This window comes from Colobus angolensis, unplaced genomic scaffold (assembly GCF_000951035.1).
Source record: "Colobus angolensis palliatus isolate OR3802 unplaced genomic scaffold, Cang.pa_1.0 Scaffold54, whole genome shotgun sequence".
Classification (NCBI taxonomy): Eukaryota; Metazoa; Chordata; class Mammalia; order Primates; family Cercopithecidae; genus Colobus; species Colobus angolensis.
In genome coordinates, this window is record NW_012118932.1 from 2,798,296 (window position 1) to 2,821,762 (window position 23,467).

Here is a 23,467-nt window from a genome sequence, read left to right on the forward strand (position 1 = left end):
TTGGAGAGCTTCATGGGCACCACTCGCAGCTGTGTGTTCTGCTGGCAGGGCAAGTGACAGTGTAAACAGGGCAGTCAGGGGTTCATGTGACTTTGCCTTTTGCTTCTGGCGCCCGTTCAGGTGGGCTCTTGGGAGTTGATGAGGTGGTGATTGAGCAGCTAGGAAGCAGTGTGGCAGGTTTTTCCTGTCACCTACCAGAGAAGATGGTGGCCGGAGGTGGCGCTTGCAGAACTCTTAGGGCACTGAGGAAGAAGGTGGAGGAACACCCAGCCTTCTGGCTTGAGTGCCTCCTGTGTGTCGTAGAATGATCTAGATCCTGTGGGGGCACATGGAGCAACAGGAAAAACTTGCAAGACGTGTGGGACGAGTGCATGGTCATCTGGTATCACCTGTGAAGCTGGGGCTACATATGGGCCATAACTTCTCATCTTCTGGATAGTGTTAGACAAGGAAACCCAGCTCAGGATCCCATTAGTACTCTTGTCTGCTCTGATTGCAGGTTGAGCTGATGTCTTCATCCTTTGTTGGTTGCTGTTAAGGAATGAGGATGCGTTTATGGTGGAAAGAGTGTGGGGCTGAGAATCTGGAGGCCAGGGTCAAGTTCTGACTCTGCATTTATTATCTGTGTGACTTGGTGCAAGTGTAACCTGTCAGTGTCTGCGTCCTTATTTGTCATTTGGAGGCTATAACAGTGATGTCTGCCTCACAAGCCCTGGGTTGTCATGGGGATCAGTGTGGGTATGTGAGTGTTTCATAAACTGCAAAGCTCTGCCGTAGCTGGTGATACCTCTAGACTTCTTCTTTTTTTTTGAGACCGAGTCTCGCTCTATCGCCCAGGCTGGAGTGCAGTGGCCAGATCTCAGCTCACTGCAAGCTCCGCCTCCTGGGTTTACGCCATTCTCCTGCCTCAGCCTCCCGAGTAGCTGGGACTACAGGCGCCCGCCACCTCGCCTGGCTAGTTTTTTGTATTTTTTAGTAGAGACGGGGTTTCACGGTGTTAGCCAGGATGGTCTCGATCTCCTGACCTCGTGATCCACCCGTCTCGGCCTCCCAAAGTGCTGGGATTACAGGCTTGAGCCACCACGCCCGGCCGATACCTCTAGACTTCTAAGTGCTTTGGGGAAACTGTACCTGGTTATTCCTTATTCTTGTCACAGTGCCTCCAAAGTGTCAGTGATACTCAAGAAGTGGTGGTTGAGTGTGAGTTTACTGCAGCACTGAGCAGTTTCCGGGTTCCATTTTCCAGTGGCCAGACCCTCTCTTTGTTCAACACTGTTGGATGAGGGAGGTAGAGCTGGAGCATTGGACTGGCCTATGGAACAGATGTAGTGGCCACGAGGAGGTGGCGATGCCTGGAGCAGTGTTAGCCATGCAGTGTGATGAGGATCACACACTCTCACGTGGTTTCTAGTCGCTGGGCACAGAGCTACCTTCAGGGTGGCCCAGCTTCAAGTTCAAAAGCAGGAGGCAGACTAGGGGCTGTTTCCATTTCCTGTCCTCCCACTTCTCTTGTGCTGCGCAGCGCGTACATGCATGCCTGCATGCCACCCCTCACACAGACTCTCCACCTCCTTAGTGAGGCCACAGTTCTGACTCCTGGTTATTTCTCATTTGCTTAACTCTCTGTTGCTATCCCGAGCCCCATCCCCTGCTGTGGACCCTGGAGAGGCACCGTCTGCCTCTGCCTCTGTGGGCCCAGGTGTGTGTTGGGTGTCGAGCTTGCAGTGAGAACTGGTTTGCTGAGCCTTGGTTTTTTTTGCATCTGCTGCAGGTCATCTTCCACGACGTTGCTGTGCTGACGGATAAGCTCTTCCCCGTCGTGGAGGCCATGCAGAAGCACTTCAGTGCTGGCTCGGGAACCTATTACAGTGACTCCATCTTCTTCCTCTCGGTCGCCATGCATCAGATCATGCCCAAAGGTAACCTGGGCTTCCAGGAGCAACAGCCCCTGGGTGTCTGACTTTTGCATCCATTTCCCTGGTTCCAACACTGCCCAGGCCCCGTATCAGAGAGAAGAGCTCCACTGAACATGGGGGAGTGGACGAAGCAGCCAAGCCAAGCCCTTTGTACCACCGAGCTTCCTACACCAAGAATCAAGGGCAGGGCCTTGACTGCATAGCTCCCAGGGTCCATTTATGAGGACACAGGGGGTCTCTGGGCTCTGGCCTAGACTCTGCCCCTTACACTCGCCGCCTTCCTTCCCCGCTGCTCAACCCCCATACTGTGTGTGCTCATCTGAGAAATGGTAGGTTGGTTTAGATGATCCTCCATCCCAGTTTATGATCTTGTTCTGTCTAGTTTGAATCTGTACTTACCTGATTTTAAAATAGCAAATCTAGATGTGAGAGGTGCAAATTATGACCATGTAGGACTTCTGAAGAAACTCTGATGCGCAATTAAAAGGATTTTCTGGGCGTCTGTCTCCAGGAAAGAGAGATGCATCATCCCGTGTGTGATAGGTCCAGCTTCTGTGGAATTTCTGGCAGGTCTGGTCATGCTTGGACTGGAAGCCTTGGAGGGTCTAACTCCTGGAGTGTCTCCGGTTTCTGGGATCTCCCTACAGCGATCCTTGATGGGTTCTGGAGCCCTAGATATTGACCAGTGTGTTACTCTGTTCTCATGCTGTTCATGAAGACATACCTGAGACTGGGTGATTTATAAAGGAAAGAGGTTTAATAGACTCACGGTTCAGCATGGCTGGGGAGGCCTCAGGAAACTTACAGTCATGGAAGGCAAAGCAAACACGTCCTTCTTCACATAGCAGCAGCAAGGAGAAGTGCCAAGCAAAAAGGGCAAAAGCCCATTATAAAACCGTCGGGTCTCCTGAGAACTCACTAGCATGAGAAGAGCATGAGGATAGCTGCCCTCCCATGATTCAATTACCTCCCACCAGGTCCCCCCACCACATGTGGGGTTATGGGAACTACAATTCAAGATGAGATTTGGGTGGCGACACAGCCACACCATGTCAACCAGTTTCTGGCCATGGTGAGCCATGTCCTGAGCCTCTTAATAGTGAGAAGGGGTGTTTGGGGCCTTGAGGTAGCAGTTACCTGAACTGTGGCTGGCCGAGTTTTCCAGCAGTTTCCAGACCATGCAGGTCTTGGTAGCCCAGGGGACAATGGGCCACATGGTGGAGGCCTGCTCCTCCAGGCCGGCAGACCAGAAGTGAAAAAGAAGGTGCCTGGTGAACCAGGGACTCAGGAGTTGAGAGTTGACGCTCCATTCCTGTTGGGGGGTTGTCCTGGCACAGGGAAAAACAAGCCCATGCATTCTGGCTGGGACTTCACAGGCAAGTTCCAGCACCCTGGAGGCCTCTGAGCGTCCTCTTTGGTGTGAGGCAAGGGCTCAGGGAGCTCCACTGGGCAGGAGTCTGAAGAACAGAAGAGACGAGCCCACCAACAGGGCCTAGGGCAAAGAACTAGCATTGGTGATCCTTTGCAGTGACCCGGGTGCCGCTCCATCAGCTCCACCCAACCCTTCTACCCATCCTGTGGGGTGACAGGAAAGGCTGAGGAGTTGCAAGACCTGCCCAGGGTTATATAGCCTTTTAAGTGGCAGAGCCAGGATTGGAACCTGCTTCTCCACATAGTTACTTCTACCCCATCAGGTGCCCCGCACGTGACCTCTCTGGACAGCCCAGTGCAGGAGCTGTGGGTGGCTCAGGCTTGAGAAGGACGTGGTTCTGTTCTAGATTCTAGCAGGCAGACCGGTGGAGGTGTTGCTCACAGCTCCGTCATTAGCCACCTACGTGCCTAGGGCTGAGCCATTTTGTCTCTCTTGGCTTCACCAGTTTCCCCACCTGTAAAATGAGGGGCTGCAGCAGTGAGCTGTTTCAACTTGCATTCTGAAGAGCCCAGGACTTGTAGGAATCCCCCCCTAGGGGTTTCTGTAGTCCTAGGGAGCCAGGGGGAGGCATCCCTGCCCTCCCTTCACCTCCCTCCCTCCTGCCTCTTTCCCTCTGTCAGCTGTTAGGTCCCTGCCCATCACGTAGGCGGGGTTATGCTTTGGAGTACCCAGAGGGAGGTGAAATACAGCTCCTTGTGGTTTGTCAGGGAAGAGAAAATTCTTCTTCCTCCAGCTATAGGACAGCCCAGCAATGAATTGTGCAGGGACCGATGACAAGAGTTAGGGACTCCTAGGCTGTTCTGGGAGAGGGTGAGAATTATGCCAAGAAAGTGCTCTGGCCCTCTCTGACTTAGCCCTGTCCAAGAGCCTGGCACAGCTCAGGGGGGCAGTGGTGTCTGCAGAGAAAAGGCTTTGGCCAGAGCTTTGCAGTCAATGCAGTAAATGGATGCATCATCGGTGTCCCTCCAGGTGTCCCTCCAGGTGTGGACCCCGCCCTGCGAGGGGTGTGCATCAGGAGTTGGGGAAGGAGTTATTTTAGATGTGCCTCCAGCCGACCAAACACCCTGTCTTTTCTGGGGTTCTTTAGGGGAGTGATAATGTGCTTCCAAGCAATTCTTTTTCTTTTTTGGCAGAGTTTCGCTCTCGTTGCCCAGGTTGGAGTGCAGTGGTGCAATCTTGGCTCACTGCAACCTCTGCCTCCCGTGTTCAAGCAAGTCTCCTGCCTCAGCCTCCCGAGTAGCTGGGATTACAGGCACGCGCCACCACGCCCGGCTAATTTTGTATTTTTAATAGAGACGGAGGTTTCTCCATGTTGGTCAGGCTGGTCTCAAACTCCCGACCTCCGCCCACCTCAGCCTCCCAAAGTGCTTGGGATGACAGGCGTGAGCCACCGTGTCCGGCAGCAGTTCATTTTTATGTGTGCCCCAAAGCCTCTTCCTAAGAAAAGAGTTATTAGGAGTTACTAAAATTTGATAGTCATAAAATGAAACGAGCGGTCCTTGAGTTTCCTGTGGCGTCTGGGCGTGTCCTGCCGGGGAGTCTGGCCTGGCACGCTTGGCGGCCCTGGGGAGTTCCTACCCAGATCATTTGGAATTCCTGCAATTTTTGGAAGGACACTTTGTTTTCAGACATCATTTGTGCTGTCTTGAGTTTGTCATGATTCTTAACTGCTGCCTTTTTTGCATCCATTGTTTTTTAATCATAGAAATGAGTGTTGTTTTGTGCTTTGGTTGATGGTTTTGTGGTGGCGTAATTGCTGCATTCTTGCTACTTTGGCTATTCCGTTTCTTTCATAGCGTTTGTTTTTCTCCAGCAAAGTGAGAATGGAGTATGGGTGGAGCCTGAACCCTTGGTCTCACCCAGGAGGGGTGGGTCAGGAAAACCTGGGCTCCTCTGAGTTCTTCCTGGAGGTCCTGTCTAGTGTTTGCCCCGGAAATCCAGATTCTTGATCTGTGCCCTCTCGCTTTCCCTTCTGTAGCAGGAGGGTCATCCTTTTGTACCTAAACTGCTTTTAAAGTATGCTTATTTTTTTTTTGTTGTGTTTTTTTAGACAAAGTCTCCCTCTGTCGCCCAGGCTGGAGTGCAGTGGCACGATCTCGGCTCACTGCAACCTCCACTTCCTGGATTCTGCCTCAGCCTCCCGAGTAGATGAGATTACAGGCACCCACCACCACCACGCCCAGTTTTTTTTTGTATTTTTAGTAGAGATGGGGTTTCACCATATTGGCCAGGCTAGTTTCGAACTCCTGACCTCAAATGATCTGCCCGCTTTGGCCTCCCAAAGGGCTGGGATTACAGGCTTGAGCCACCGTACCTGTCTATCATTATTAATTCTTTATCTTCTTTATATTCCCAACATGTAGCTTTTTAAAAATGTAGGCAAAGTAGGAGTTACACTGTATATTCAAATCATTCTGAGTCTTTTTTATAGATCAAGATTTGAAATTGAATCTTCATTTCAACCCCCCAGCATGAAAGAAATTATACAAATGAAGCTGTGTCATGATTTTTTCAGTTAATGGCTCATGTCCCCATTTTCTGTGTAATTATAGTCTTTGAAAATTTTTCGAATGGTTTTATTGAGTAGATGAACCTCAGTTCACTTTCTCATTTCCCTGTTCTCAGCTAGCTAGATGCTTTCTATTTTTTCTAATATCATAAATTATACGACGGATATCCACATGCATACAGATTATTTTCTCTAATTAGGATTCTTTGCTATGATAGCTCCCAAGGTAGAATTAGTGAGCCAGAGGTGACCCTTACAAGGCCAGGGTGTGTCCACCCCCAGCTGCCCAGGGTTGTCGACTCACACAGGTGAGGTTCTGTGCAGTTTTCCAGCCTATTAGTGTCTGTACAGTTCTAAGCCTGTTAGTGTCTGAGGTCTCACGTGGACCACTTCACGCAGCCCCAGCTTCAAGACAGTGGCTGTCCCCACTGGACAGGAAAGGAAAGGGAGGAGCTGAGAGGTCAGGCCAGTTCTCCAAGTTCTCCAGCGATCTGTGTCCTCCCTGCCCCTTGGAGTTCTCCGTCCGGAGCTTATGCCCATTCTGATGTCCAGACCTGGACCCCCAGCCCAGCCCTGTGAAGCCTACAGGACTTGGCATCCTTGCCTGTCTTCTGGGCCCCATGTCACAGCCCTGCAGAGGGGACATGGCTGGGATACGGTTGGGCTGGTCAAACCCGTGAGTTTTGCCCTGATGGCCCCGTTAGAGCAGCAGTGCCTAGAACCACATCTGAGCAAGGGCCTCAGGAAGAACGAAGGGGCCCTGCCAGGTAGGACATGCTGGCTCTGATTTTGATCAGAGCCTGTTTTTCTCTTCACTGCTTGTTGGGGGTTCACATGTGGCCGGCCTCGCTGCTCACACATGCCTGCCTTTGTGCCGTCCGCAGACGCAGCCACTCTGCTCTTCACCCACATCCACGGGGCTTTTATTTCTATTTGTCTGTGGTGTTGGGTTTGTCGCCACTGGAAGCATCTTACGCAATGGAAAAGAAAACATCTTTTGCGGCACTGGAGCTGGAGGGAGCCAAGGGCAGCTCCTCCAGGACTGCCAGCTTCCCCCTCCTGGGTCACACGGCCTGAGGCGCTGTCGGCTCCAGCACAGCAGCATGGGCTCTGCTACGGTGTGTGCTGTGTGGTCGTGTGGGTTTTCCCTGAGCAGGGCAGGCAGGCCTCTAGACAAGCGGCAGGGCTCTAGACTGGCCAGAGGCCCCCAGGAGACTCTCCTGTCGTCGCCCATGCACCCCTGGAATGCTCTGCTGTCCTGCGGTCAATCCTTTGTCAATACCCAGCCTATACCAAGCACTGCTGTTTGCAAGACGTGGTGCTGGCCACCCTCGGTGTCTCAGAGATGTTTGCTGGGCTGCTGCTTCATGGGCTCATGTCAGCAGGGCAGGTGGCATGGTCCAGCAGTGAGGGCAAACAACATGAAGAGCCACCCAGTGCTGAGGGCTTCAGAAGAGGACAGGTCACAGGCATTTGCAGGAAGAAGGAAGGCTTCCTGGAGGAGGTGGCTGTGAAATTTTCTCCAACTTGCCTTGTTTTTGATGACCTTGACAGTTTTGAGAAATACCAGTCAGCTGTTTTGTAGAGGGTTCCCGAATTAGGATTTATCTGATGTTTTTCTCATCATTAGACTGAGGTTGTGGGTTTTTGGGAGGTTATGGGAGGAATGCCACAGAGGAGGAGAGCTGTTTCCTTCCTACCACATCAGTGACACACCACATCCTATCAAGGGTACATGGTTTATCACTGTTGCTGTTGACCTTGATCACTGGGCGGAAGTCGTGTTTGTCAGGTTTCTTCGCTGCAAATTATTCTTTTCCCCCTCGCCATAGTGTATTCTTTGGAAGGAAGTCTCGCTATGTAGCCCATGCTTAAAGAATGTGGATAGTCACTTTTCAAAGGCCACATGTCCCTTGCTTGGGCCCCATCACACACATCCTGCTGATAGTGTCTGCCTCCTGCCAAGTGCCACTGGCCATGGGCTGCGGGAGCCTGGAGGTTTTGAAGGACCACTTCACCATTCCACGCGGTAGGCTCCGTTCATTGTGCTGCAGGGGGCTGTGCGTGGCTGCGCCTGATGTCTCTTGATGTCCAGTGTAGGGAGCACTGAGGCAGGCAGGTCTGAGCAGGCCGAAAGGGGGATTGGTGTATTAGAGAGAGGAGGAGTCCAGGCTCAGGATCGGACAGAGCTGGGTGCAAATTGCAACACTGTGACTCCCAAGGTCAAGGCTTTGTGATCTTGGGAGGTTACTTAAAAGAGACCCTGTGGTGTTGTGGTTAAGAGCATGGGCCCAGCCGGGCGCAGTGGTGCATGCCTGTAATCCCAGCACTTTGGGAGACCAAGACGGGTGGATCATCTGAGGTCAGAAGTTTGATACCAGCCTAACCAACATGGTGAAACCCCCTCTGTACTAAAAATACAAAACAATTAGCCAGGTGTGGTGGCGGGTGCCTGTAGTCCCAGCTACTCAGGAGGCTGAGGTGGGAAAATCACTTGAACCCAGGAGGCAGAGGTTGCAGTGAGCCGAGATCACATCACTGCACTGCAGCTTGGGAGATAGAGCAAGACCCTGTCTCAAAAATTAAAAAATAAAAAAAAATTTAAAAAAGCGTGGGGCCTGGAACCAGTGTGCCTGGATTCATGGCAGCCCCATCACTGAGTAGCTACAAGACTGTGGCCAAGTTACTGAACTTCTCGAGGTCTTGCTTTTCCCATTGGTAAAATGGAGATAAGAACTCTTCATGTGTCATGGGGTTGTTATAAGAATGGAACGAGTTAGTCTGTGTCACTGGCTTGGAACAGTGCGCGGAACTTAGGTCCCCTAAGTGTTAGCTTGGCTCCCCTCTGGACTGCAGTCTCCTCATCTTTCAAGTGGGGATAGCACAGTTCTGACTTGAGAAAATTAAGATGGTACTTAGCACCATGCCTGGCACATTGTAAGTACGCAGTCATTGTTGTTAGCTGTTTCAGAGGTGATGTGAGTCCTGCCTCCAAACAGCACCAAAGAGTGTGGGGCTAGAGGTATTCAAAGACTCTTAGACCACCCACTTTTGCCTTTTGGGAAGAGCTTCTGATGGGGGTAAGCAAATTCTCTGCAAGACACGTCACCTCTTGCTCCTTATGTGATAATTGCCAACTCTGACCTGCCTTCCTTTCAGGGTCATGTGAGCTAGAAATAAAGTAATGCTGCTGGCTCACGCCTGTAATCCCAGCACTTTGGGAGGCTGGGGTGGGTGGATCACTTGAGGTCAGGAGTTCAAGACCAGCCTGGACAACGTGGTAAAACCCCATCTCTACCAAGTTAAAAAAAAATTAGTCAGGCGTGATGGCACATGCCTGTAATCCCAGCTACGCAGGAGGCTGAGGAACGAGAATCACTTGAACATGGGAGGCGGAGGTTGCGTTGAGCCTAGATCGTACCACTGTACTCCAGCCGGGGCAACAGAGTAATAGAGTGAGACTCTGTCTAAAAAAAAAAAAAAAAAAAAAAAAAAGTAATGCTGCTAAAACTGCTTCATATCTCCCCCAACCCTGCCCTTCACCCCCAGCTCCCAGCATCAGAGTTTCTGAAATCTCCATGACATCTAGCTTGTGATTATTACCACCATCAGCCCCAGCCTGCTCATGTTTCCTACGGAGAGATGTATGGGAGTGGATAAAAAGACCAGACAGATGCAAGCTGTTATAAAGTCCCTCAAAAGATAGGATTTGGGCCCGAGCCTCCTCTGCCCGCCTCTGTTGAACCTAGTATGACGCTTGCCATTGTAGAAAAGAACAGCAAAGCCAACTGGCAACAAATTGGGGTGGCCGCATCCAGCTCTCCTGGCATCCTGGCTGTTACCCCGCCGAGAGTCCTTATTTCAATGTCTGTCATGGGGACCTTATTGTCTTGAGGCTGCAGGCAGATGGCTGGACTCTTTCAAGGACATTCATGGGTCCACTTTGGGTCAGTGTTGCTGGGTGGCAGAGGCTGATGTAAGATTTGGGTAATTGACACTGGATGTTTCTTAGCCTAGGTTCACAGGCCTGCATGAGAAGGAATTGAGGCAGGGCCAGAATGTCTGCAGGCTTGGGGCAAAATCCACATGGGAAATTCTAGACCGGCAGCTCCTTCCCTCCCTCACTCCCTTCCTCCTTCCTTCTTTCCTTCCTTCCTGCCTGCTTGCTGTGAAACACTGAGGTCAGTGTGTGTGTCCTCTTTGCAGAAAGCCTTTAAAATACCATCTTTTCTTTTTTCCTTTAGTAAAATTTGACAAATGTAGTAAAAGCCATATTGAGTTTTCATTTCTTCTGTACTTTTTGTACTTCTGTTCACTGCCATGGGAGGTCTTAGTATTCGCTACTGTTCTTTTAGATCAGTTTCATAAAACAGGAGGCGTTTAAGGCTGGTTTATAGAACTTCATAACTTTGTTCAGTTTAAACTGAATCAGGAAACTGTTCAGTAATCAATGTGTAACCGTCATGAGGCAGACATGTTTCTAAGGGGAGGGTTCCTGCAGGGGGATGTGCGTGCCTTCTGGAACCTGGGGTACGGTAGATAAGGATTGGAGATTCCAGGGCAGCCTCTTCTCTGCCCCCACCCCCATCAGCCTCAGGACCAGGAGAAAGCAGACACAAGGGCTCCCTACAATTGTGGATGCCGTGTTTAGACGGTTTTCCAGCGTCTGAGATCCTGGCTGTGAAAGGGGCTGACGGCACATGCTGGTTCCCATAGTTAGCCCTGTGGCCCCTGCTTGCTTCAGAAAGGAGTGGTCTGAGGATTGACGGGGTGGGGACTGGTTTAGTGTGTACGTGGGTGGGGTCGGCAGGCCTGGGAGTGAGTTCTCACTCTGCCCTTTAGTGTCCTGGCTGGCTGATGTAGGGGAGAGGGAGAGCCTTCTCCCTCCCTGATTCTACCCTATAGGAGTGTGGAATAGAATGTGACTCCAGGACCCTCTTTATTAGTGAGTGTGGTCCCATGCACGTAGGGGGCTTTCCTTCTTTCTGGAGTTTTCTTTTTAGCCCTGAGGCAGGAGAAGTGAACTGTAACAGGGCTGGCCTCTGCAGAGCAGAGCTTTCTGCTCTCTTCTCTACCCCTTATGCAATCCGGGCTGGAGGAGACTAAGGTCTTGCTCAGACTTTGAGCCTAAGCCACATTCTCTAACCTGGTTTACCAGAGAGTTCTGTGTTCCACCCCAGTGACGCAGGGGACAAAGTGGCTTTTGAATCTCCCACCTGCGATGGCTCCTAATGTTTTGGTTTCAGAAACCAAAATAACATCTGGTATTGCCTAAACCCCTCGTGACTCCTAACACAGATCTCGAGTGAAAAACCTGCCTTCTCTGAGAGGCATTCTTTGTAAAATGGGAATAATGACCTATAGGACTCACTGGGGTTGTGAGGAGGACTGACTGAGATACTGTGTGAAAAGTCCCAGGGCCTGGTACTGAGAGATGCTTGGTAAGTGTTAGATAGTATTAGTTACTTTTCCTCTTGAAGGGTCAAGTACATGTCAGCAAACCAAAAGCTCTGATAAGTACTGCAGTAAAAAACATTTAGCTTTGTGTAACCAACATTGCTTAAACATGACTGATCACAGAATGCCTTTCTGACGAACACCTATTCACATTCTGAGAGCGAGTTGTTCCACAGTACTCACTTTAAGAAATGCTGCCCTCGCCTGGTGCAGTGGCTCACGCCTGTAATCCCAGCACTTTGGGAGGCCAGCACTTTGGGAGGCTAAGGTGGGTAGATCACCTGAGGTTGGGAGTTCAAGACCAGCCTGACCAACATAGAGAAACCCTGTCTCTACCAAAAATACAAAATTAGCTGGGCGTGGTGGTGCATGCCTGTAATCCCAGCTACTCAGGAGGCTGAAGCAGGAGAATCGCTGGAACCCGGGAGGCAGAGGTTGCGGTGAGCCTCCTCTGCGGTGAGATCGTGCCATTGCACTCCAGCCTGGGCAACAAGAGCGAAGCTCCGTCTCAAAAAAAAAAAAAAAAAAAAGAAATGCTGCCCTCAGATAAAGGTAATAAATAACACTTGAGGGTAATAAATAACACTTGTGTAGCTCTCTGTTGGGATGCAGGTGTGGGCAAGAGAGCCTCAACTTCCAAGCAAAACTACCTCATGTCAGTCAGCCTTTCCTGCCCCCTGCCAATAGAGCATGTCGTTGGGTGTGCCATTTTAATTATTCACTTCCTCGGTTGTACTTCCAGATTTGAAATAGCTTTGGGTTTGCCTTGGACCCAGAGACATTGGGAGGACCTTTCCTGGATCATGAATTGTGGCGGGGGCCCCGGGGACAGTTGTTGAAGAGGAGGTGTGTGTGTCTGGTGGCACACCGTGGGTGGAGCGCCCTTGCAGCACTGACCAACAAGTGGTTTTTTTCAGAGGATCTCAACCCAGAGGGTGACCGAGGTTCTCGACACCAACCCCCAAGGGAACCGGGCCTAAACACCTTGGAACAGCAGTCCTCAGCCCTTGTGGCACCAGTGACTGGTTTCATAGCAGACAGTTTTTCAGTGGACCGAGGGGGGGTGAGGATTGGTTTTGGGATGAAACGGTTCCACCTCAGATCATCAGGCATTAGTCAGAGTCTCATAAGGAGGGTGCAACCGAAATCCCTGGCATGCACACTTCACAGTAGGGCTTGTGTTTCTTTGAGAATCTGATGCTGCTGCTGCTGATCTGACAGGAGGTGGAGCTCAGGCAGTGGTGCTCACTGGCCCGCCTCCTGCCTCCTGCTGTGCGGCCGGGTTCCTAACAGGCCGCTGACCTGTACCTGTTCACATGGGACTTGGGGACCCTGCCTCAGAAGACTGCCTGTCTTCTGAAGGGCTGTCCTGGGAAACTGGAACCCATCCTGTTCTGTGTGTCCCCAAAAGGCCACACCAGGTGCAGCTGACCAGAATATAACTCTGTCACCACATGTCTGTGAGCCTGTGGGCAAGGCCCTTTTCTTCCCAGTGGCAGATCCTCCCATCCGATCCCATCAGATCCGATCCCATCGGATCCAGCAGCCCTGGCTTCAGCCTGCACTGTGCTGTCACTCACCCTGCCATGGCCACCCCCACTTCCTGCTCCCTCCACCTGGGCCACTCTCCCAGGGGCATTCCCGTCTCCTCCTGCAGACATTTGTGCAATGAGGCCATCCCCGGCCATCCTCTGTGAAACTGTGCTCCTCTTCGGTGATGAAGGGCCCTGGCCCTTCCCTGCTTTCTTTCTCTTCATAGTTCTTATCGTCTGCTCATGGGGAATGGATTTTGCTTTTTGTTTGTTTGTTTTGATCATCTGTCTGCCCCATGTAAGCTCCATGGGGGCAGGAAGTTCTCTGTGTTTCATTCACTGCTGCGTTCCCAGTTTCTAGAACGATATACAGACACATAGTAGGCAGTCGATAAATATTCATCAAGTGAATTAAACGAATACCGTTTTGTATCTTGAACTACTTTATTTTAGGGGTCACCTCAGTCTGCTAGAACTGGCTCACTGCCTTTGCCCTTTTTCTTTCTCTTTTTTTTTTTCCGAGATGGAGTCTCGCTCTGTCACCCAGCCAGGAGTGCGGTGGCGCGATCTCAGCTCACGGCAACCTCTACCTCCCCGTTCAAGAGATTCTCCTGCCTCAGCCTCCCGAGTAGCTGGACTACAGGCGCCCGCCACCACGCCCAGCTAATTTTTGTATTTTTAGTAGAGACGGGGTTTCACCATGTTGGCCAGGCTGGTCTCGAGCTCCTCACCTCAGGTGAGCTACCTGCTTCAGCCTCCCAGAGTGCTGGGATTACAGGCGTGAGCCACGACGCCCGGCCCGCCTTTGCCCCTTTTCCTAACCCCACTGGAGAACCATGTGGGGCTGGAATCCCGCAGCTTCTGGTGAATCCAGTGGTCTCTGGTCACTCCTTAGGGTCAGTCACAAGCAGGAGCTTGACTCTTTGGGATAGCCATTTCTGGATGGTTCCCCAGGCCTGGAGGACGCTGATTCCTGGTGTGGTGGGTGCTGCCTTTGACTGCCAGCGTTCAGCTGCGGGGAGGAGCGGGGGTTCTTGTGTGGAAGAAAGCAAAGGAAAAAACAGACATTCAGGAACTTGCCTGAGTGAAAACATCTGAACAAATACTGAACAAAGGTTATAAACATGTGTCCAGTGATTTCAGTGAAAACCATTTTCTGGCAGCTCCTATGGAGCGAATTTGAGGCATTTGAGTTCTCTTATTCTGAAGAGGGACAGCTGAGCAAATTTGTCATGAAATGCTAAAAATAGTAACGTGGTAGAGACCCTTTTCTGCTAATTTAATGCCAGAAGCTCTTTCTAAGCTAAGGAAAATAGTTGCCAAACTGGTTGACCAGTAATACTTCCCATTTTGGTCCCCTTCATTAGATTCTGTCTTTTAATTTGTCAAGGTCTTCTTTTAAATTCTTGGCTATCGGTCAAAGGCATCAGCTGGCTCTTACTTCTTGCCAGGAGGTCAGCCAGCTTTTATTCCGGGCCTCGCCTCACCCATGAGGAGTCCGTCCTCCCGCCCGCTGTGTGCAGGGAGCTCACCTTCCGGTTGGTGGAGGGACCCCAGGTGCGTGGGAGTCACAGAGGGAGGAGGAGGCCAGAGGTCAGCAGAGCAGCGTGCTGTCCCGTCCTGACTTCAGCGGGGCGTGGAGGGTGGTTTGCATGCAGAATGCACCAGATGCCGTCAGTTCTGTCAGGTCAGGGCACAGAGAGGAGGCTTTGAGGAGGATGATGAGAGGGTAGCACGGGCCTTAAAGGCTTGGGGTGAAGGCTGGGGGAGGGGCTGGCCAGGCATTCTGGGCCAGGGTGCACGGGGCGGCCGGGGCCTCAGCCTGGGCAGTGGCTGCTGCCGTCCAGATGGTGTCAAATCCCTGTCCGTCCGTCTAGTGTGTTTGCCAAGCTGCCTCTGGGGCTGACGTTGCTGTGCATCTTCTCTTCGTCCCGAACTTTGTGCACTGTCCCTGGCTGGAGAAGACTAGTTCAGTACTCAAGCCCTGTGTGTAGTGGCCGATGGCCAGGTCCTGCTGGTCAACTGCCTTGGACTGAGTCTCGGGCCTGCTTTCCTGTGTTCTCTCCCCCTTACTCTGGCTTCTAGATGTCCTCTGGAGTATTCCGGGCGATAGCTGGGCCTCCGGACAGAGCGGACTGCAGGGTGTGGGCCTGGACTCCCCTTGCCTGGCGGGATTTCCCCATGAGCGTTCCTGCTGCTCCCCGCCACCCATCCTGCTCTCCAGCCAAAGTGGCTGCCTTTTTCTCTGGGTCAGACCCACGCTCGGCTTTCCCACTGCCTGGGCTTGCTCAGCTCTCCGTTTTGGCTTGAAGGCCTCGCCCGAGCCCTGTCCCCGGCTGTGCCTGTCAGAAGGACACGAGTGTGTGGCGTCGGTGGGGCTGCCTCACACTGATCTCTGGGGTTGTAAAGGTCCCGGAGGGCCCTAAGTCGGGTCTGATGTGGCTGAGATGGCAAGAGCTGGCACGTTTCTGTAGAATCTGACAGCCCTCGATGGGGCCGAGGTGGTGAGGAGGGTCCCACCCTGGGTGGACAGGAGCACGCAGCCGCAGAGTGATCCACCACGTGAGCAGGATCCAGCCGGTGTGGCCCTCCCATGATGAAAGAGTTTGAGAGCGGCTTGTCTCCGGGGACCTGGCATAGGTCTCCTTTGCCTTAACCCTTGGCTTTTTCACTTCCTCTGTCTGTCATCCGTACGGGCTTCTTGCCCTAGGTGAGGACTGCCTTCTTAAGAGGGTGAGCCGGTTCCTGTCCTTACCCCACTAGCATCGTACACTCTGGGACACAGCTTCTCCCCGAGAGGCGAGTGAGCCACGTGAGGGAAGGCGGGCAGTGGCTTCCCTTCTGTCTTGGGTTGAGGGAGTCAGCTACAGTATTTTTTTATTTTTTTTTTAAAGCATCATCGATCACATAATGAGGTTTGTCTATTATAGTCCTTAATCACAGACCTGTGAGATTTGGAGAATTCACAGTGCCTAGGGTAGGAGCGAGCTTCTGATGGTGAGCTGATTTGGGAGCTAACCTCAAGGAGACTCCTCTTGCAAGTCTCCTGCCGGGTGTCATGGCCCTCGCCCAGTGACCTCCCCGGGACTCTGGCCGCTCTCTCTTTTTCTGCCCTTCCTTTTCCCTCACTTTGCCCGCCCGTGAGAAAGTGGGACTCACGCAGCTCAGCTCCGTGACAGAGGGTTTAGTGGGGCAGCTCTGGGGACCGATCTTTTGGTGATTTCTTCTCTCTCTCTCTCTCGAATGGAATCATTGTTTCTGTCTACACTTCCTTATTTTCTCCTCTCTACAGCTGCCCTTCAGCAGTGTGCTTTTCTGCCCTGCAGAACTGAAGCTTGCATGGCCTTGTGACATCCCCGGCACAAGCGTCGTCTCTTGGTGTTTTCCCGTAGACCAGCCTGCAGGTCATACATTGTTGGTTTTTTTGTTGTGGTTGGTCCAGTCAGCCAGGACCAGAGCAGGTGGGACCGTGTGGTGCCTCTGAAGAGGCCTGGGCCTCTTCAGCAGGCGTGTGGGCGGTGGGCAGGTGGGCTGACTGCCGCCCTCAGATATAGAGCTGCCACCAGGACTGGATGCTGTGCTAGGCACAGGACGGAAGGGGAACAGATGTGAGTCAGATGTGGGGTTTGCCCTCACTCACAACTTCACTTTCTAGTTGGGGAATTGGACATTTGCATAAATGTACAAACACCTGTCATGCAAAAAAGAAAGAAATAGGTGTCATCCAAATACCATCTCTGTTGGGGGATGTGGTGGGCAGCCTCTCACATGGCTCCTGGTGATCCCTGCCTCCTAGGAGTCATGCCCTGGTGGGGTCCCTGTCCCTTGATGTAGGCTGGACTTACTGACATGCTTCTAGTGAATAGAATCTGACAAAAGTGATGGCCTGTCACTCTGGGACTGTGTTATAAAAGCCTGCCACTTCTGTCTTGGGCACTTTCTTTCTCTCTGAGCCTTGCCTGGAGGAATTCAGCTGCCATGATACGAGCTGCCCTGTGGAGAGGTCTGCATGGTGAGGAACTGATGTCTCTGGCCAACAGCCAGGGAGGATCTGAGGTCCACCAGTAGCCGCAGGAGTGAGCGAGGAATTGAGTCTTTACATAGTTGGGCCCTCGCCAACCTTGATTGCAGCCTGTGGGCCAGAGGCTAAGCTTGCCTGAATTGTCTCAGAAACGGTAAGATAAATAACATGTTTGTTGTTTGCAGCTGCTAAGTTTTAGGTTAACTTGTTATGCAGCAGTAGGTAACTGATACAAGGGGATCTCAGCACAGAGAGAGCCGTGGAGTGCCAAGGAGGCAGCACCTTCGGCTAAGGAATTTGGGGAAGGCTTTGAGAAGGATGTGGTATTTGAGCAAGGCTACCTTTTTTCCATAGAGCGTACACCTCTTGTACAAGGTAGAACATCTTGTGCATACCAGAAGGCCCATCTGTCGGTCCCATTTTCCCAGGTGGATAGAATGAAGGCACTGTTTTCCTGTTGCCTGAGAACCTCCAAACCCTCTGTTGAAGAAGGGCAGGGCTGGCTGTTTCCTGGAGCCCTCCTGCCCAGCCAGACGTGTGGCATCTCTGACGTAGCTGAGTCTCCCAGGCCTGGTGGCCTCCATCTGCAGTGCCACTAACTGTGTGTGGGGTTGCTTTGCACACTGTATGCTGATTAGGGAGCAACCACATGGGACCTGCAGGCCTGGCCCCCCAGGCGCTCCTTAGACCTGCGAGCCGTCCCACAGTCTGCAGGGGAAGCTCCTCACCTGCCCTCGTGGCTCTTCCAGGCTGGCTCAGCCTGCGGTAGAAGGGTCTGGAGACCCAGGTTAAAGTCTTGTTTCTCTCTCTTACTGATGGCGAGGCACTGAACATACTCTGTGGGCCTTTTTTTTCCCCCTCCACCTTTTATTATGGAAAATTTCAAATATCCACAGAAGGAGAGAGAGGAGAGCATAATGAATGCCTCTGTACTCATCACCGGCTTCAGTAGTTACCAACTCATGGCCTGCCCCTTTTCATCTGCACTCCCACCCACCGCCTCTCCCCCAGAAGCAAATACCAGATATCATATTACTATTTCATTTTTAAATACTTTGATAAATCTCTCTAACAGAAAAGCATTTTTTTTTTTTTTTTTGAGATAGAGTCTCGCTCTGTCACCCAGGATGGAGGGCAATGGCACAATCTTCTTTCACTGCAGCCTCCGACTTCCGGGCTCAAGTGATTCTCCTGCCTCAGCTTCCCGAGTAGCTGGGATCACAGGCACGCGCCACTATGCCCAGCTAATTTTTGTATTTTTAGTAGAGATGGGGTTTCACCATGTTGCTTAGGCTGGTCTTGAACTCCTGACCTCAAGTGATCCACCCACCTCGGCCTCCCAAAATGCTGGGAGTACAGGCGTGAGCCACAGTGCCTGGCTGAAAAGTACTATTTGTATATGCATACACTATTTTTATTACATTTAGCAAAATTAACAATAAATAATACCTTATTGCCATCTAGTATCCGTGCAGGATTCACATTCTTGAATTGGCTACATGTTTCATTCGGTTGACTCTTGAGTCTTTCCCTTTTACTCTTTGTTACAATTAAACTTTAGGCCAGGTGCGGTAGCTCACGCCTGTAATCCCAGCATTTTGGGAGGCTGAGGTGGGTGGATCATGAGGTCAGGAGACCATGACTCTCCTGGCTAACACAGTCAAACCCTGTCTCTACTAAAAGTACAAAAAAATTAGCCAGGCGTGGTGGCGGGCACCTGTAGTCCCATTTACTCGGGAGGCTGAGGCAAGAGAATGGTGTGAATCTGGGAGGCGAAGCTTGCAGTGAGCTGAGGTGGCGCCACTGCACTCCAGCCTGGGCGACAGAGTGAGACTCCATCTCAAAAAGTAAAATAAAATAAAAATTAAACTTTAAATTTTGAGATAATTGTAGATTACCATGAGGTTGTAAGAAGCAATACAGAGATCCTTTATCCACTTTCCCCCAGTGGTAACATCTTGCAAAAACTTTTTAACAAATACAACAACCAGAATATTGTTTTTTTTGTTGTTGTTTGTTAGTTTTGAGACAGAGCCTTGCTCTGCTGCCCAGGCTGGAGTGCAGTGGCACGATCTTGGCTCACCTCCTGGGTTCAAGCAATTCTTCACCTTCACCTCCCGGGTTCAAGCAATTCTCCTGCCTCAGCCTCCCGAGTAGCTGGTATTACAGTTGCCTGCCACCACATTTGGCTAATTTTTGTATTTTTAGTAGAGACAGGGTTTTACCATGTTGCCCAGGCCGGTTTCAAACTCCTGACCTCAGGTAATTCACCCGCCTCAGCCTCCCAAAGTGCTGGGATTCCAGGCATGAGCCACTGCGCCCAGCCAGGATTTTGACTTGGATACCATCAAGTTGAGAAGATTTATCCCCACAAAGATCCTTCATGCTGCCTTTTCTAGCCACACCCACCTCCTCCCACCCTTAGCAACCACTGATTTCCTCCTTCATTTCTGTATTTCAAGAATGTCAAGAATGTCATTTCAAGAATGACAGTGGAATCCTAAAGCATGTAACCTTTTGGGACAGGCCTTTTTTCTCAACGTAATGCTCAAGAGGTTCATTCAAGTTGTTGCACGTGTGGGTAATTCACTGTTTAATTGCTGAGTCATGTTCCATTGTGCGAATATACTACAGTTTGCTTAACTATCCATTTGAGGACGGCTGAGTTGTCCCCAGCTCGGGGCTAGTATGAATAAAGCTGCATTTTGTTGTATGGACATAAATTTTTTTTTTCTCTGGTATAAATGCCTGAAAGTACAGTAGCTGGGTCTTTTGGTAGTTATTTCATTTTAGGAACAATTGGCAGACTTTTCCAGAGTTTGGCGATTTGCCAGAGTTTGGCAGACTTTTCCAGAGTTTGGCAAAATCCCGACAGGCAATATGTGAGTGTTTCTCAAGAGTCCCTTCGAAACTCTCCCTCCGCCTCTGTTTTCTGACTTTGCAGCGGGAGGAAAATGTGTGCTCTGATGATCTTGCATGATTGGGATTATCCTGCACGTGAAACTGCTTTATAAACCGTCCCTAACGGGGTCTGTTAAGGCTTCCCTTTTGTGGGTGCATCTGAAAACTGTCACACAATCTTAGTGGAGGGCTGTAGACATTTGTAAACGACTGCCCTGGCGTTTCCTAGCCTGGGTGGATGCTGCGGGGCTGCTGGGTCCTGAGAGTTGGCACAGGTCAAGCGCGTTCATAAAGTTCATCTTGGCTTTTCCAGCACATTGCGGGTTGTGGGGAGTTACTTGTTGCCTGAACAACCCATGAAGACCATAGTCCCTGCACAGACCAGGCTTGGGCTCGACCGCTGAGGCTGCCAGGACTGGCCTTCTGGGCCACCTTGTCGTTCATCCCTGAACTGGCTGGCTGGCTGGCTGGCCAGGAGTTCAGACTGGAACATGGAGATACCACTGAGAGAGAGTGTGTGTGTGTGTGAGAGAGAGAGAAAGAGAGAGGACCTTTTAACCACAGACCCATGCCAGCTTTGCTTAAGGTGACGATAGTTTTCTCTTTTTTTTGAGACAGAGTCTTGCTCTGTCACCAGGCTGCAGTCCTGTGGCACGATCTCGGCTCACTGCAACCTCCACCTCCTGGGTTCAAGCGAGTCTTCGGCCTCAGCCTCCCGAGTAGCTGGGACTACAGGCATCCGCCACCACGTCCAGCTAATTTTTGTATGTTTAGTAGAGACGGGGTTTCACTATCCTGGCCAGGCTCATCTCGAACTCCTGACCTCGTGATCCACCCACCTCGGCCTCCCAAAATGCTGGGATTACAGGCGTGAGCCACTGTGCCTGGCCGGTGATAGTTTTCTCTAACACTGCCTGTGGCGCGTTCTAAGCTCTATTAGAATTTTACAAAAACCTGCGGCTTTTTAAAAGCACTTGCCTCGCCTCCTCCTCGATGCTGTGTCTGACGTGACCGTCGTTTCCTCAGTTGGTCGTCAGCCTTTCTTCTCCCTTGCTGAGGTGTCAGCTGATGCCCCCACCTTCGTCTCAGCCTCTGTTCCGGGGGCTGACTTGACTAATGTGTCCCCAAGTTGCCTGATGACCTCAGACACGAAGCACAGCAGTGCCTGGCCTCATAGCCCTGTCAGCACGGAGGACGACGGTCCCAGCACACTGCTCAGAGGGGCTGTGAGGAATAAATAATAGACCGATGGCAAAAACACGGTGCAGAGGAATCCTGCTGGAGAGACACTGACACAGCTGGGAAGATGTGTCTGTCAGGCCATTTGCTCCTTACTTTAAAGGCCTGAGGGGTGGCTAGAGCTCTGTTCTTTGTGTTTTACAGAAGGAGATTTTAATGTTCGATTCAATTCTTTTGTGGGTTTTCTCTGGTGCCTGCATGTTCCCTCAGTGCATTGATGTCAGTCCCAAGCCTGGGGCTGGCATTGTGTCTGCTGCTCTCTTGAAGGATATGTGGCCCCCAGAGATTGTCAGTGAGGTGAAGGGGTGGGTACAAGTCAATTTGATAGGTGAAATATGTATCATTCTAGAATATTAAGTTTTCTTTCCTTTCTTTTGAGTGAAATTGGATCTCCTTTCATATGGTAAGAATCACTGAATTTCTTTTCTATGAACTATTTATGTCCTTAGCCCATTTTTCTATTGAGTTGTTGATGTTTAGTAATTTCAGGGAGCTTTGTATTTGTTAAAGAAATAAGCATTTTTGTTCCTGAAATACATTGAAAAAAAAATTTTTGTTTTGCAGTCTTTTAACTTTTTTTTTCTATGAAGATTTTTTAAAAATTTGTGTTGTGGGCAGGTGTGGTGGCTCACACCTGTAATTCCAGCACTTTGGGAGGCCAAGGCAGTAGGATTGCTTGAGGCCAGGAGTCGAGACCGGCCTGGACAACATAGTGAGAGCCCATCTATACAAAATTTCTTTTTTTAATTTGTGTTGTGAGACCTATCTTGTGACTTTTAGATTTTGTGTCACATCTAGAAAAGCCTTCTTTATTCCAAGATTATTTTAAAAAATTATCTTGTGATTTCTACATTGTGAATTGTAGTGTGTTAACAGAGAAACGAACTACTCTTGTCCTTAAGAATAGTTACAACCCACTATCTTCTCTGAATTTATTTAAAATAATTCTTCTTCCAAGATGACCTGGGTGGGTATCTCTGGATACAGAAGACTGGAAGCTATGCATCGGATAGTCTCAAGATATCCTCTTAACTTGGGTTTGTGGACCCCAAATCAATAAGTATTGTTAGGAGTCACAGATTTTCACCTTCTGGGGCTGCTGGTAGACATGGGAGTCTTTATATGTGGCAGCGAAAGCTGAGGAAAGATGGTGGGTAGAGGAACCAGAATGTTCTAAAGCTTATGGCCAAGTCTCCTCTCCACTGGATAATATTAGGCAGAATGTCGTTTAGAGGTTCTGTTCATCTTTGGATTGACACATTTTTAGATTTGCTAATTATTCTATCAGGTTACTGTCAGTTTTTTTATTTTTATATTTTTGGCCAGGGACCTAGTTGGTCTCTTTAAGATAGTATTGAAATCTCTGCCCTATTCCATTGTCTGTTTTGGGATTAGTTCTCAATGTTGATATCTTTTGTTTCTGTGTGACTGGGGGAGAGTCTCTATAGTTCTTTGTTCTGACTACACTGAGCAGTGTGGGGGTTCAGTGCTCCAGAGACCAAGTCTGAAGTTGCCCTCGGTCAGTCCTTGTCTACTCTTTTTTTTGAGACAGAGTCTTGCTCTGTCGCCCAGGCGGGAGTGCAGTGGCACAATCTCGGTTCACTGCAACCTCCACCTCCCAGGTTCAAGCAATTCTCCTGCCTCAGCCTCCTAAATAGCTGGGATTATAGGTGCACACCTCAACGCCCGGCTAATTTTTGTATTTTTAGTAGAGACGGGGTTTCTCCATGTTGGTCAGGCTGGTCTTGAATTTCTGACCTCATGATCTGCCCACGTTGGCCTCCCAAACTGCTGGGATTACAGGCGTGAGCCACCACGCCCAGCCCTGTCCACTCTTGGTTGTGGGTTAGCTCTCAGTTTCCTGTGCGGATGGAGGGGAGGAGCAGAGAAGTAGCTAAGTCCCAAACTTGGAATTAATCAGAATACCATGGGTTTAGGTCCTTCTAGGCCTCAGGTTATAATGCCTTTATCCCTTGGGCACTCAGGTCCTGTGAAATTTAGACGGTCCCTGAAATGTGTGCATCCGCCCAGCTGGGAGTTGGGTCTAGAGGGCCCAGCCAGCATGGGTGTTTTACCTGGCATGGCCAAAAGCGTGAAAAGCCACTGGCGTGAACCCAAGCCTTGTCAGAGAAACCTGAGGCTCCAGTACAGTTTCTGAGTCCAGAACGACGGAAATGGGATCATCAGCAAGGAATAGCCTCAAAATAGGACTTGGGGTAAAGTGAGTGTAGGATTTGAGACGAGCGTCTGAGTCTTGCTTTGTTGGCACAGGTTTGAGGAAACGTTGGGATGACTTAAAGGCAGAGGTTGAGATGGACCCCCCAGAGGCACAGGCAGCTGTAAGGAATGTCCCAGAAGCAGAAGGGTTAAAAGTGTGTGCTGGGGACGCCAGGAGAGATAGAGCACCTCTTTCCTGGGACCGAGGGCCCTTTCTCACATGCACTCCGGGGAAATCCTGGC

General features: G+C 50.6%; 1 protein-coding gene across 1 annotated transcript in view; it reads left to right on the forward strand.

Moving 5' to 3' along the window:
• The window catches only part of XXYLT1 (xyloside xylosyltransferase 1), a 202,612-nt gene that overhangs the window by 50,161 nt on the left and 128,984 nt on the right, over positions 1 to 23,467 (forward strand). The window contains exon 2 of the mRNA XM_011961205.1: positions 1,772 to 1,919. Coding sequence (XP_011816595.1) covers positions 1,772 to 1,919 — 148 coding nt within the window. The remainder of the gene's footprint in view (positions 1 to 1,771; positions 1,920 to 23,467) is intronic.